The 15231-nt window shown below is 40.7% G+C and overlaps 1 protein-coding gene across 1 annotated transcript in view; it reads left to right on the top strand.

The window, feature by feature from the left end:
* The window catches only part of SLC5A1 (solute carrier family 5 member 1), a 69997-nt gene extending 57964 nt beyond the window's left edge, over positions 1–12033 (top strand). The window contains exons 13-15 of the mRNA XM_017499500.2: positions 1892–2107; positions 5016–5121; positions 9898–12033. Of these exons, the coding sequence (XP_017354989.1) occupies positions 1892–2107; positions 5016–5121; positions 9898–10121 (546 nt within the window). The 3' untranslated portion in view covers positions 10122–12033. The remainder of the gene's footprint in view (positions 1–1891; positions 2108–5015; positions 5122–9897) is intronic.
* The last annotated feature ends 3198 nt before the right edge of the window (positions 12034–15231 follow it).

Raw genomic sequence — 15231 nt, 5'->3', positions numbered from 1 at the left:
TGAGCCACCGCGCCCGGCAGCTTATAGTCTTTATTGTTTTTGAGGTATGTTACTTCTGTACTTAATTTGTTGAGAGTTTTCAATTATGAAAAATTTTGAATTAAAAAAAATTATTTCATGGCAAATTTATTGATTTTTTTTTTTGAGATGAGAATCTCACTGTGTTGTAAGGCTAGTCTCAAACTTCTGAGCTCAAGTGATCCCTTCTGCCTCAGCCTCCAATGTAGGGAGGGCTTCAGGCACACTGTGCCCAGCTAAGAAATATTTTTTTTTTAGTGAAATAGTGTATGGGGGATGAGGAGGGAACACATTTTTTCGTTTTCCTTATTCATTCCTTCATCTAGAAGTCACTTGCAGATGCCAGCATAAGGTAAGGCACTAGCAACAAAAAGCGAATGAAATCTGCTTCCTTCCCTGGGCAACCCCCTAGTTCAGACTGGGAGACAGAGAACTGAATGAGTGATTCCATGGCAGTAGGGTTGGTGCTGGCCTGGATCTGTGTCCACAGTGCTGTGGCCACAGCAAGAAAGGGTGCACCCAGCTTGTGTAGCTTGTTCTATTTAAGCTAGAATGAGGTTACCAGGAAGAGATGAGCCCATATTCTCCCAGATAGAATGGCCTATATACAAAGTCCTGGAGACAAAAACACATGCCATGTGTAAGGGATAGGTGATAATTTAATACACTTGGAATAGAAAGTATAGGGGTAGCAATGACTAGCAAAGAGTCTGACCAGCACCTGATAAAACTATGAAAGCAGCCGGGTACAGTGGCTCATGCTTGTAATCCCAGTACTTTGGGAGGCCAAGGCAGGTAGATCATGAGATCAGGAGTTCAAGACCAGCCTGGCCAACATGGTGAAACCCCATCTCTACTAAAATACAAAAATTAGCTGGGCATGGTTGCAGGTGCCTGTAATTCCAGCTACTTGGGAGGCTGTGGCAGGAGAATTACTTGAACCCAGGAGGCAGAGGTTGCATTGAGCCAAGATCGTGCCACTGCACTCCAGCCTGGGTGACAGAGTGAGACTCTGTCTCAAAAAACAAACAAAAAACACACAAAAAACATGAAAGCTCTTTTGGGCCACTCTTCTAAGAACGCATTCTACTTTGTCACTGGCCTGCCAGACTTAAACCTAGGTGAGGACTTACCTAAGGGAAAGAGGAAAGAGAAAGGAAAAAGGAAGGCGGGAAGGAAGGAAAGAGTAAAAAAAACCCAAAAAAACCAAAACTGAAAAATTGTCCCCTCATGTTTCTGGTGTCTTAAAGTCCTCCATATTTCTAATATGCAAATCCAAAATTTAATGTAAAAACACAGCATAATGTTATATTCTCAAACTAAAAATAATTTATAAAATAATCTACAATGGGGGCTGAAAAAGTGTTATTTATATTTTGATGGATAAGTTTAAGTTTCTTTCTCCTTCATCTTTCAAAGACTTAATTTCTTTTCCCATGTCCTTGTGAAACACAAATTACCTCACGAGTAATTACTTCTTATCTGAATATGCATAAATCTGGAGATTGGTGTTGACAGTAGCTGCAGGTAGAGAGGCTCAAATTATTTTTCAAGATAAAGGTAATTTTTGGAATTAAGCCCGTAGGTTGACACTCTATTCCAGTTTTTAGACACCGTTACCCCATTATGTTATGGCTCCTTGTTTAATGATTGAGGTGAAATCATGTTACTGAAACATGGTAGACACACTGAAGGTCTTGCATAGCAGTCCTTGCCATATTCTGAACTCCAGCGTTCTGGGTTCAGACAGCCTGGAGCTACCACTTCTCCTACCTCTTTTCCTTTGCCTCTGCCTGTGCCTCCCCCAAGAATGTTAGAAAGACCACCTGTTTTGTGTGTTCAACATGAGTTAACCCAGGGTTTTCTTTTATAGGGAGCCTTTTGGGGACTGATCCTAGGATTTCTGATTGGGGTTTCACGTATGATTACTGAGTTTGCCTATGGAACCGGGAGCTGCATGGAGCCTAGCAACTGTCCCACGATTATCTGTGGGGTGCACTACTTGTACTTTGCTATTATCCTCTTCGTCATTACTGCCATCACTATTGTGGTCATCTCCCTCTTCACCAAGCCCATTCCAGATGTGCATGTGAGTATGCATTTAGGGGATCTGTCCTTGTTTTGTGTTCATGCTGCAATGTTCTTTAATTTTTTTAAAATTTTTCATTATTATGGGTACATAATAGTTGTATATAATTATGGGGTACATGTAATATTTTGATACAGACATATAATGATGAAATCAGGGTAATTTGGGTGTCCACTGCCTCAAGCATTTACTATTTATTTGTGTTAGGAACATTCCAATTCCACTCTTAGTTATTTTAAAATATAGAATGTGGTGGCTTATGCTTGTAATTCCAGCACTTTGGGAGGCCAAGGTGGGACGATCGCTTGAGTCCAGGAGTTTGGAATCAACCTGACAACATAGTGAGACTCTGTCTTTAAATTATATATGTGTATATGTATAATAAATTATTTTATAATAATTTTGTAATATATATAAAATAAATTAATATTAAGCATAGCCACCTTATTGTGCTACCAAATACTATATCTTAATTCATTCTAACTGTATTTTTGCACACATTAACCATCTCCACTCTGTCCTCCATCCCCTGCTACCCTTCCTAGCCTCTGGTAACCATCAATCTACTCTTTGTCTCCATGAGTTCAGTATTTAAAACTTTTAGCTCCCATATATGAGTGAGAACATGAGAAATTTGTCTTTCTATGGCTGGCTTATTTCACTTAACATAATGGCTTCCAGTTCCATACATGTTGTTGCAAATGACAGGATTGCATTCTTTTTATGGCGGAATAATACTCTATTGTGTATTTGTACCACATTTTATTTCTTTTTTTTTTTTTTTAGACAGAGTCTTGCTCTGTTGCCAGGCTGGAGTGCAGTGGCATGATCTCGGCTCACTGCAACCTCTGCCTCCTGGGTTCAAGCAATTCTCCTGCCTCAGACTCCCAAGTAGCTAGGACCACAGGGTCGCACTACCACGCCCAGCTAATTTTGTGTTTTTTTGTAGAGATGGGATTTCATCATGGTCTCAATCCCTTGACCTCTTGATCCGCCTGCCTCAGCCTCCCAAAGTACCGGGATTACAGGCGTGAGCCACCACGCTCAGCCTGTACCACATTTTCTTTATCCGCTCATTTGTCAATGGACACTTAGATTGATTCCACATCTTGGCTATTGTGAATAGTGCTGCAGTAAATATGGGAGTACAGATACACCTCTTTGATATACTAGTTGACTTTCTTTTTGGATATATATCCAGTAATAGAATTGCTGGATATATATGGTAGCTCTATTTTTAGTATTTTGAGGAACTTCCATAGTGTTCTTCATTGTAGCTGTACTAATTTACATTCCCACCAACAGGGTTTGAGGGTTTCCCTTTCTCCCCATCCTCACCAGCATTCATTATTGCCTGTCTTTTTGGTAAAAGCCATTTTAAATGGGATGAGATGATATCTCATTATTGTTTGATTTGCTTTTCTCTGATGATTAGCGATGTCGATGTGCCACAACATGCTTGGTTGGCCTCAGCAAAATTATATATCTTACATTCACATAACTTGCCATTGGTTTCATGTGGAAGGATTCATGCCAGGAAACATGGTGTGCTAACAGGCTGATATCAAGCCCATGTCTTTAGTGGGAGTCCTCACAGTTGTCTATGCTTTATTCCAGAGCTTATTCTCTGAAACCTCCTTCCCAAGTGACAGCTCAGGTGCACAAGATCATATGGGTGGGACAGAGCTACCTGGCTTAGAAGCCTGTGTTCCAAATAGAAACTGACATTTCTTGTAACTGTCCCATGGTCAAAGATTTTAAAGATCCCAGCAAAGAACATACCTAGTTGCAGGAATCAGTCTACTCAGGGAAATCTAAAATATAGTTTCCTCTTGACTTTTTTCTAAATTAATCCACCAAAAATTGACCATAGGATGCAAAACATTTCTAACAATATCAAAGTCTGATTGATTCAAGACTTCAAAAGTTGCAATTACTCTTCTTTAACTCTAGATGCCCCCATTGGTTTAGAATTTATTCATAGCTCTCCTAATTTAGATAAAGATGGCCAATTACAAGCCATTTTTATTAATAGTCTGGTAACTCAACACAGATTTCCAGGTTTCCGAAAGAACAGAGCTGGAAAGTTAACCCAAGGTCATATTTATTTCTAGAAAAAACAAGGAAGGATTTTGTTAATCCTTTACTTTACTCATGCATACACATACAAGGGCTTATGGAATTCCTAAGAGATCTTCAACTTCATTGCCAACATTTTAAGAGCAGTGACAAACCTTCATGTCAAACAAGGACTACTTTTATAGGGGCAGAACTGCATCACATCTATTGGCTGGACCTGCCACAGGCTTTCTTTGTGTTGTATCAACTGCTGCCTCATGTCTCAAGTCTTTGAAAGTACCACAGTCCCAAACACATTTCTAGTTCATGCCTTAGACCAAGTTCATGCTCTAGATCAAGTTTTTGGTTCGTGCTCTTGACTATATCAATAGAAACTGTGTCCCCAGCTCTACCATATTCTATTATGGCTCATTATTCTAGATTCTTATTCCCATAATGTGACATAGTAAAAAAATCTGAACTTATACTCCTAACCTGGACAATGGCTGTCTTTGTTGCTTCCTACTGCCAGTGCTAAAAGGAAAAAATTTATTTATCACACACACATAAAAGAGTTCATTCAACAAATATTTCTATATGAGGCAGCCTTTTGGCTCTGAATATACATATATCATAGAGGCTAGTGTATATATTATGTATATTGCTTTCATCTAAGTCACCAATGTTTTTAGAGATAATGTTGTGGATGGGAATTGTTATGTATGTCCTTGTTGGTACTGAGAGGCCACATTCCCTTCCCTTCCTTGATGCATATCTCTTTGCTCCCCTAACTTCTTGTCCCAAGATGCTGTTTGGATCTTTCTGTTGACCTGCTCTGCCTTCTCTGCAGCTGTACCGTCTGTGTTGGAGTCTGCGCAACAGCAAAGAGGAGCGTATTGACCTGGATGCGGAAGAGGAGAACATCAAAGAAGAGCCTAAGGAGACCATTGAAATAGGTGATTTATGACTCAGAGCAGATCCCCAAACCATAAAAGTTACTTCTACATGATAACTTTACTGAAGCCTTCCCTAAATGACTTTATCAGAGCTCAGATGTCTCCCTTCCAGGGTAGTGAGGAACAGAGTGGGGATGAAATGGATAAGTGGTTTGGGGGAAGTTCACTCTGAGTTCAAGTGGAGGAAAGGGTACAGAATCATTCCACCTCCCTCACCCTTCATATTTAAAAAAATTTTGTGGGTACATAGTAAGTTTATGTATTTATGTGGTACATGAGATGTTTTGATACAGGCATGCAATGTGAAATAAGCACATCATGGAGAATGGGGTATCTATCCCCTCAAGCATTTATCCTTTGATTTGCAAACAATCCAGTTGCACTCTTAATTTTAGAATGTACAATTATTATTGACTATAGTCATCCTGTTGTGCTATCAAATAGTAGGTCTTAGTCATTCTTTCTATTTTTTGTACCCATTAACCATCCCTACCCCATCCCCAGACCCCCAGTACCCTTCCCAGCCTCCGGTAACCATCTTTCTGCTCTCTATGTCCATGAGTTCAATTGTTTTGATTTTTAGATCTCACAAATAAGTGAGAAAATGAGATGTTTGTCTTACTGTGACTGGCTTATTTCACTTAACATAATGATCTCCAGTTCCATCCACATTGTTGTAAATGACAGGGTCTCATTCCTTCTTTATGTCTGAATAGTACTCCATTGTGTATATGTACCTATTTTCTTCATTCATTCATCTGTTGATGGACATTTAGGTTGCTTCCAAATCTTAGCCATTGTAAATAGTGTTGTAACAAACATGGGACTGCAGATATCTCTTTAATATACTAATTTCCTTTCTTTTGGGTATATACCCAGCAGTGGGATTGCTGAATCATATGGTAGCTCTATTTTTAGTTTTTTGAGGAATCTCCAAACTGTTCTCCATACTGTTGGTGGTTATACTAACTTTCATTCCCACCAACAGTGTACGAGGGCTCCCCTTTTTTCCACATCCTCATTAGCATTTATTATTGCCCATCATTTGGGTGTAATCCATTTTAACTGTGATGAGATGATATATCATTGTAGTTTTGATTGCATTTCTATGATTAATGATGTTGAGCACCTTTTTATGTACCTGTCTGCCATTTATATATCGTCTTTTGAGAAATATCTATTCAAACCTTTTGACCATTTTTGATTGTATTCTCACCCCTTATATTTGACAGTGCTCAGTGAGTAAGTGTGGGTGAGGAATTTGCCACCCTGACTTGATTTGGGAAATGGCTGGGGCTAAGAGAAGAGTTGGGGCTGGGTGTGATGGCCCGTGCCTGTAATGCCAGCACTTTGGGAGGCTGAGGTGGGCAGATCATTAGGTCAGGAGTTTGAGACCAGCCTGGCTAACATGGTGAAAACTTGTCTTTACTAAAAATACAAAAAATTAGCTGGGCATAGTGGCACATGCCTGTAGTCCCAGCTACTCAAGAGGCTGAGGCAGGAGAATTGCTTTAACCCAGGAGGAGGAGGTTGCAGTGAGCTGAGATTGTACCACTGCACTCCAGCCTGGGCAACAGAGCAAGACTCCATCTCAAAAAAAGAAAAAGAAAAAGAAAAAGAAAAAAGAGTTTGAGTTCTTTTGACCTAGAGGACAGATGAAACCAAGGGTATGGTCAGTTCTAGTGACATCAAGATGAGGAGATAGAGGCCCTTGGGATCTTATGTCGTACTGGCTTACAATATCAAATGTAGAAAATCCAATTTCTCAGGAAGACCAATGAAATAATGCTTAGTCAGTGCCCAAAGACTTATCCTCTAAGTTAATGCTTTCTTCTACTTCAGTATTGTAACCTTCCTCTCTACATGGGGGACTTGCACATGTGGAGGATGGTTGTGGAGGTGTGTGGTGTGCAGAGATATGGGGGCTCAAGGTCATACATGCTTTACCTGGTACTGGGCTGGAGGCTTCATTGTCACTCCATCTGAAGGAGAGCACAGGTGTAGCTCAGAACAAGTTCTGAATCTGGCCATCACGAACGTCATAGAATTCTAACTCAGGAAAGAGCCCCAGAGATCATTTGGTCTTATCACCTCATTTTATAGACATGTAAATTGAGGCTTAGGGAGGGAGAGACTATGCCTAAGTTCTCAGCTTTGCTACAATCTGCTCTTGATCTTTGAAGACCTTTCCATTCTAAAACCTGTGACTCTACAAATACCGGAGGGAGTGTGAAGCCACAGCAGCTGGCCATGGTGCTGAAAACAGTCAGCCCCTTCCTGCTTCCCCAGAGCAGGCAGGCAGGAACATGCCCTCTACTTCTACTTCCAAAAATGTCTCCACACTGTGCAAGAATATCATAGATTTTAAAGGGTTAGATTTTAGATGGATTAGGAATATTTTGAGTGTCAAAGGTCTTATTGTGGAAGAAGAGATTATTTTTATGCCAGAAGGCAGATTTAACACTGGTGGGTGAAAAGAATTCATCCAATTTTAACTCAGAGTAAGGAGGCAGAATAGTGCAGAGATGGTTTCCGAGATTTGGAATCAGGAAGAAATGGGATTGAAATATGAATTCTCTTCCTACTATGCTAGGAAAGTGATTCCATTGTTCTAAAGCTCAGATTCTTCACATAAAAGTATTCTAAATGAAAACCCATACCTCTTATGCTCTGCTATAAGAATCAGCTATAATTATCACCATCATGATTGCTTTGAAGGAATAGTTTTCTAATTGAGTTGGTCTGGACAGGGATAAGCAGTATGTATACATTTGTCCAGGATTCTGTAGAGGGAACATCCATACTGGCTAGAGAATTGATCTGGTACCTCTGAAGTTCATGGCGGCACTCAAATTCTGTCATGTTTTCATGAACTTAGGTTCTTAATCAGACTGAACATCCTATCCTATTAAAGCACAATAAACTAAACTCTCTTGAGGGCTTTTACAGACCATGGGTGTCACACTCACCATTCTCTAGGAAACATCAACACAAGGAAGCTTTTCAGGTGCATCATTATCCCCATATCATCATCACCACCACCACCACCACCACCATCACCATCATCATTGATAATGATATGATCATCACATATTTTAATTATAAACACTTTGGTGATTCATTTCAGCACTGCATCATCCTCTTAAGACAGATAATACAAGTACAATTCTTCCAATTTTCCTTCCCTCCCCAAACAGGAAAATGAGACAGAGAATTTCCTAAGGCCATTCAACTTTTTATTGACCCAGAAAGCCATGTATTTCTCATTTGAGCTGGTCAGTGATCCTAGCTTCTTACTCCTTCTTCCCCATTCTGCTATTCTGGTGGAGTAAGTCAAAAGGGAGAGGTGTGAGTGTGTGAGAGAAAGGAGAGAATGGAAAGAGACTTACACCTCTTGACATCTACTGTGTCAAGGGATACAGTTTAGGAGTATTTTGAGTGTGGAAGAGGCTCTACCACAATAAGAGAGGCTCCACCACAATAAGAAGTAGAAGCTCTCTCATTAAATCATTAAATTCTTCATTTATACAATGAAGAAGCTATTTATCCAATCCTATTCCTGAAGATAAGGGATGTGAATTAACAATACCATAAAGCTAGGTTTTGGTCCCAACTCTAACACATGTGTGAACTTGGTCATTGAGATTCTTTCTGGTTCTAAAATTCTGTGATGCTTTAAAGCTAAAATTCTGTGAGGCTGGGCATGGTGGCCGACATCTGTAATTTCAACACTTTGGAAGGCCAAGGTGGGAAGATTGCTTGAGTTCAAGATTACAGGAGTTAAAGACCAGTCTGGGCAACATACTGAGACCCTGACTCTACAAAAAAATAAAAAAAATTAACTGGGCATGTTGGCATGCACCTATAGTCCCAGCTTAGCTACTAAGAAGGCCAAGGTCGGGGGATCGTTTGGCCCAGGAGTTCATGGTTGCAGTGAGCTATGATAACCGCCACTGCACTCCAGTCTGGGTGACAGAGCAAGACTATGTTTCTTTAAAAAATAAAGATAAAATTCAGTGACGTAAAATTAGGAAAGTGCTTTGCACGATCTGTGACTGTGGTGCTGAAAGCACAATGGGCTTGATCTCTTATCTAGTGAGTGGCAGAGTGGGCATTTGAAATGAGGTTTGTGTACCTCCAGGGCCATGCCTAGGCTCAGTTCCCTTGGTGGGCATCCGAGTTGAGTATCAGGGTCATGTATGGATGGTTTGATTAAGCAGTGTTGATATGTGACATTAGATCCTAACCCTGGGAAGTATTAATCACTGCTGCACTGCATCAGGAGCTGTTCAGACCAATTCTTACCACTTGGCTGGGTCTGTTGTGAAGCCTTAGAAAGGACAGATGTAGCCAAAGCACACCTGAGTCATGCCAGCCAGATTGCTTTCTGGTGATGTAGTGAAGAGCTATGAGATTTTGTGTTTCAGAGGTGGGTTTTCCTTCCTATGGCACAGTTCCCCGGCCCATTATTAATGTGCCTTTATCATAAACTATTATTTGAACTGACTGTTCCAAATCAAAATAAATTTGCATTGGGCCTGATAGAGATAAAACTTGGGCTAGCTGATCCTAAAGATGTAAATAGTAAGATTGTTTTGTCATTAAATTTATTGGAACATTTTCTACTGTTTTCATTCCTTAAAACAAGAAAATATGGGGGAAATTTTGGGAAATTTCTGCAGAATAACAGGTGCTTCATGGTATGGCATCTCCTCTGGAAACTTTTCTAGTCTGTCCTACTTCTGTGTCCAGTAATTCTTCTATGCCTTTGCCCAGACACAGAAGTTCCTGAGGAGAGAAAAGGATTCTTCAGAAGAGCCTATGATCTGTTTTGTGGGCTGGAGCAGCAGAATGCACCCAAGATGACTGAGGAAGAGGAGAAAGCCATGAAGATGAAGATGATGGACACCTCTGAAAAGCCTTTGTGGAGGATAGTGGCAAACGTTAATGGCATCATCCTGCTGACCGTGGCTGTATTTTGCCATGCATATTTTGCCTGAGTCCTACCTTTTGCTGTAGATTCACTATGGCTAGGCTCTTACTCACCTCCCTTTAATCTTGTCCTGTGGTATTGAAGGGAAACCAGCCAGTTGTAAATTTTGCCCAGGTGGATAAATATGTACATGTGTAATTACAGGCTAGCTGGAAGAAAATCATTAGTTTACTGTTAACTTAAGCATTTGAAGATGGTGTGATGCAGTCATCTGTACCTACTGGAGCTGCAGAAGGAAAGTCCACTCGGTCACATCCAGAAAAAGGTTGACTAAGAATCAGAAGCCATGTGATGTCTGATGTGAGTCTGTCTCAGTGTGGTTTGTAATCCTTGAATATTGTTTTAAGAGTTTTGGTCACGATGGTTCCCGATACTTTCCCTGTTTGTCCTCCTCTCCATTTTTAAAAAAAGAAAACTATTTCTCCCCCATCATATACCTCTTGAGTTTGAGTTTTTCCTGGACTTTCCCTCTCAAGTGTGTCAATCTGATAAACTGAGGAATGCATGGAATCTGAGGATGGAGCTTGATGGGCTCCCTGTCCTGGGTGTTTGCTCTTTGAAGTGGAGGCCTGAGGAAGGTAGTACTTCCACAAAAGGGAGGGACCTTGGCACCAGCCTCAGGCTAGCTGGGGAGGCAGATAGCCTGAGTCCAGGGAATTTTCTGGGTTTGTTAAAATGTCCATCGTAGTTCCCTGTGTTTGGGATTCCACTCATTTTGGCATTCACAGTGCCTAGAATGTCTTAGACTTTCAGCAATGCTTGTTGAATAAATGAATGATATAGGCATTTATTTATAAATCTTTGCTTTCTTTTTACATGAGCCTGGTCCTTAGTTAACCTTTTCTTGTGGCTGCACAAAGTATGTCCACTGGTTACTAATGAATTGGGATGCATTTGCCACAGGCCACTCTGCCTGCCTCATGGTGCTGAAGTTGACAGAAGGGGCTTAGAAGCTGACACTTTGTCATGTGAGAGAGCAAATGTGCCTACTAGGGGCATGTGTAAACTCAAAGCAGCTGCACAACTGCACTCTTCCAAAACATTGAAGTCATTAGCCTGAGATCATCCTCCCTGTGAGTTCACATGACCATAACTCTTCCTTTTGTAGTTGTCTGAAATTGGTGTTCATGGATTGACAAAGGTTAGGGTAGGCGATCTCTGTTCCAAGTGGTGGCACCCGACACTTCTAGGTGACAGATGTATGTATTTTTTTGAACCATTTTCTTAGGAAGAAATTCTTTTATTTAAATTTAATTAATAAATTATTTTAATTATACCTATGAAATCTCAATTATATTGTAATATAATCCCATGAAAAAATTGTGATGTTAGTATTGACTGGCTTCAGGCTAGCTTAGAAAAGTGCTGAGAATGTGGTTCCTGGGTATAAACATGGTTCAAGAGGTAAACGGATGGCTTTTTCTCATAGAAGCAAGGAAACCCATAGAGCACTATTTGTAATGCCTTCTCAGTCCCCTGAATCTAGGTAGAGGAGAAGGAAAAGTGGAGAATTTCACATGGCTGGCAGTCCCTAAAGGACTCGATCTGACATGGAGCTTGTGCTGTGTTTTGAATTTTGAGAGGCTAAAGGGAGAGGAAGGAAAGCCACTGGATGAAGTGGATAGTGGAAAATGTCTAGATTGTCCTGGATTTGGTTTCTGGCTTTGCTAATGATTTGCTGTGTATATTTTGGTAAATTATTTTGTCTCAACTGTGTATTTTTTTTTTTTTTTGAAAAATGAAGACCTTGGTGCTTATAGCATCTACCTACCTCCTGTGGTTGTGATGACGACACTTTGAAACAGGATGGGAGATACATATGTGAAAGATGTCATACAGGTGCTATATTAACCTGTGTTATAGTCCCATAAATTAAAATGTACTGCTTTGATAAAAATAAAAACATTAAAACACCATAACATCCTGATTCCCTGTTCTCCAGAGATTCTAGACAAATACTAAATATATCTATGGTGAGCTTAGTTAGCACAAGATATGAGTTGGAAAGTAAGAGACCAGGATAATTGATAATGGGATCTGGCAACTTGAACAATTAAAAAAATATATAGCCGTTTAGAGATTATTTCAACTGCAAAGCCACTAGTAAACATGAGGTGAATAACTCTACCTGTACAATGTCCTGTTAGAATAGGTTGAGTCACTTAGGGTGAGCAAATGATAAATTATACTACAATAATTTCAGGGGCACTATTCATTTCCTCAAATTGAAGACGGCATTCTATATGGGGTTGAGTGGCTGCTTATCAGTGCTCTGTTTATAGAACTGAAAAATCATGCCCTATCAGGCAAAAAGCATCTTTAAATATAGATACCTATTTCAAAAGGAATCTCTCAAAATGCAAAGCCAGGCCTCTGTCCCTACAGAGTGAAGTTGGTCCTGGGGCCTTTGACCTACATGGGAGCACTGCTTGCTTATGTGTAGCTGTGCCAGGCATTGATGTTCCCTCAGTGACATTCCGACTCTGGAACTCACTGGAACACACTCTTTCCTAGTGCTGAAGCCACCATCTCCTAAAAGAGGCACTGCAGCTTGTGTTTTCTTGTCCTGCTTCATAAAAATGAACCTTCAGAGAAAAGCATAAGTGTGCTTGCCTGGAAGAGAGGGGTTTCTTAACATCCTTCCCATCCTGTCCAATGAAAAGCTCACCTAACCTCCAAATTGCAATTTGATGGATGAAATTGTTTCAGTGAGGTGGCATTGTCTTGGTAGTTTGGTGGGGGTAGGATTAGGGAGGTATTGACCTTCAATGGGGCCAGTGTTGTGTGGTGTGACTGGCTCCAAGGGACTCAGGTAAGTACCATTCAGTCCCAGAGCCTCATGTTGCATCCCCAACCCAGCCAGCTTTTGAAGTCCTGGGAGGCACTCAGTGAAAGAGCAGGCAATTTCCTACCATTTATCCCCTGCTTGGAAAACTGGCAGCAAAAACCCATCTAATAAGGGGACCTTCTTCACACAAGAGTGCTGGTGGCACACACACATACAGTTCAGAACCAGACCAAGGGCTGCTTAGAGTAGTGATTTTCAAACTATAGTTTGCATCAGAAACCCCCCCGGAGGGCTTGTTGAAACACAGATTTTTGGGATGCACCCCCTCCCCTGACCTTTCTGATTTGTAGGTCTGGAATAGGGCCTGAGAATGTGCATTTCTTTCTTTTCTTTTTTTGAGACAGAGTCTCATTCCGTTGCCCAGGCTGGAGGTCAGTGGTGTGATCTTGGCTCACCACAACCTCTGCCTCCCAGATTCAAACGATTCTCTTGCCTCAGCCTCCCGAGTAGCTGGGACTACAGGCGTACACCATTATGCCCGGCTAATTTTTGTATTTTTGGTAGAGACAGGGTTTCACTATGTTGGCCAAGATGGTCTTGAACTCCTGACCTCATGATCCACCCACCTCAGCCTCCCAGAGTACTGGGATTACAGGTGTGAGCCAACATGCCCGTCTGAAAAAGTGCATTTCTAACGAGTTCCCAGATGATTTTGTTGCTGCTGGTCTGGTGAACACATTTTAAAAACCACTATTTAGAGTTAACTTCTAAAGGAGCTTTATTTCCTCACCAATGTGGAAGAATGGAGGAACATTTTCTCCAGGTCCTCCTTTGAGATTTGTAGAGATGTGTCAGGACCAAAAGTTTTTTCTGAAACCAAAGATATGTAGTATGGCTGAGGTGCATTATAGCACCAAAAGACGGAAAAATCTGACCCCATTGACTTTTAGGGCCCATCTACTTAATTCTGGCTTCTCCTCTACATGTCCAGTTCCTGTTACTTTTTTTTGAAATTACTTTTATTTTTTAAATTCACAAATAATAATTATATGTACTTATGGCATACAACATGATGTTTTTATGTATGTATACATTGTGGAATGACTAAATTAAGGTAATTAACATCTATTACCCCACATATATTTTTTTGTGGTGAGAACACTTAAAATTTACTCTGAGCAATTTTCAAGTATATGTTATATTACTATCAACTATAATTAATATGTTGTACAAGAAATTTTCTGAACTTATTCCACCTGTCTAACTAAAACTTTATATCATTGACCAACATCTCCCAAGCCCCTTCCTCCCCCAGCCCTTGATAACCATCATTCTACTCTCTGCTTCTGAGTTTGACTTAAGATTCTACATATAAGCAAGGTCATGTGGTATTTGTCCTAGACTTCTCTATACATAATTGCCTCTTTCCCAGTTATCTGAGAAGTCTATTAAAATAGAGAAAAACTGGCAACAAAAGAGCTCTTTCCAAACCTCTTGTCTAGAAGAAATGTCTTTAGTCACACGGTACTTTCTCCCTTCTTGATTTTGCATCAGTCCAAAGTTAATCTATCCTTGCTCTGGATTGCACAAACTTGTGTCTTCTTGGGTATCTTGTGTCACTAATTCCCCCTTCTCTTCCAATTTTAAACGTTTTCTTTATTAGTTCTCACCTCCAGTTCACTCTTTCCCCACTGCTGACACTCAGCTTACTCACACACATCCCAGTCACTGAGTTGCCACAGGCAATGGCATTTGTGGCTTTTCTGCCTTCTTGGCAAAATATGACTCTGTTCATTAGGGTATTAGGTATTAAGTACCTATTGATCAGGCACTGTGCTAGGTGCAGCCATTACAGAAATGAGCAGCAGACACCATCTCCATTCTGATGAGACTCACCAGATCAGCCATTTCTGATGAACACTCAGGTGAGTTAACTCTCACTTTTCACTTTTGCAGGCATTCCTTAATGCCACTTAGATCTCCCCATTCCCCAAGTTCCTTTCTTTCCAAACTCCCTCCCCTTATTAGACACTGGAAGTCACCTGAGGAACAGTCCTTCAGTAGACACTGTTGGCCAAGGGTTATCTGGCCCAGAAATGTGTTTCAACTGGACAGAGACCCTCAGCTCTAGGCAACTGCAGCACTCCTGAGTAGCAGGGCAGGTGGGGAGGGACATGAGTTCCAGTGCAGGGTGAGCTCAGCAAAGGGATGGGGACTGATTCCAGAGTCCAGGTCATCCTTGCAGCTCTTTGTATGCCATAAATATGTACAGTTACTACATGTTAACTTACAGTAATGAAGAAAAGCAAATAAATGAACAAGACCCGAT

The sequence above is a fragment of the Cebus imitator genome, unplaced genomic scaffold (assembly GCF_001604975.1).
Source record: "Cebus imitator isolate Cc_AM_T3 unplaced genomic scaffold, Cebus_imitator-1.0 Scaffold258, whole genome shotgun sequence".
Classification (NCBI taxonomy): Eukaryota; Metazoa; Chordata; class Mammalia; order Primates; family Cebidae; genus Cebus; species Cebus imitator.
Note: the sequence above shows the minus strand (reverse complement) of the source record. Positions and strands in the feature narration are given on the sequence as shown.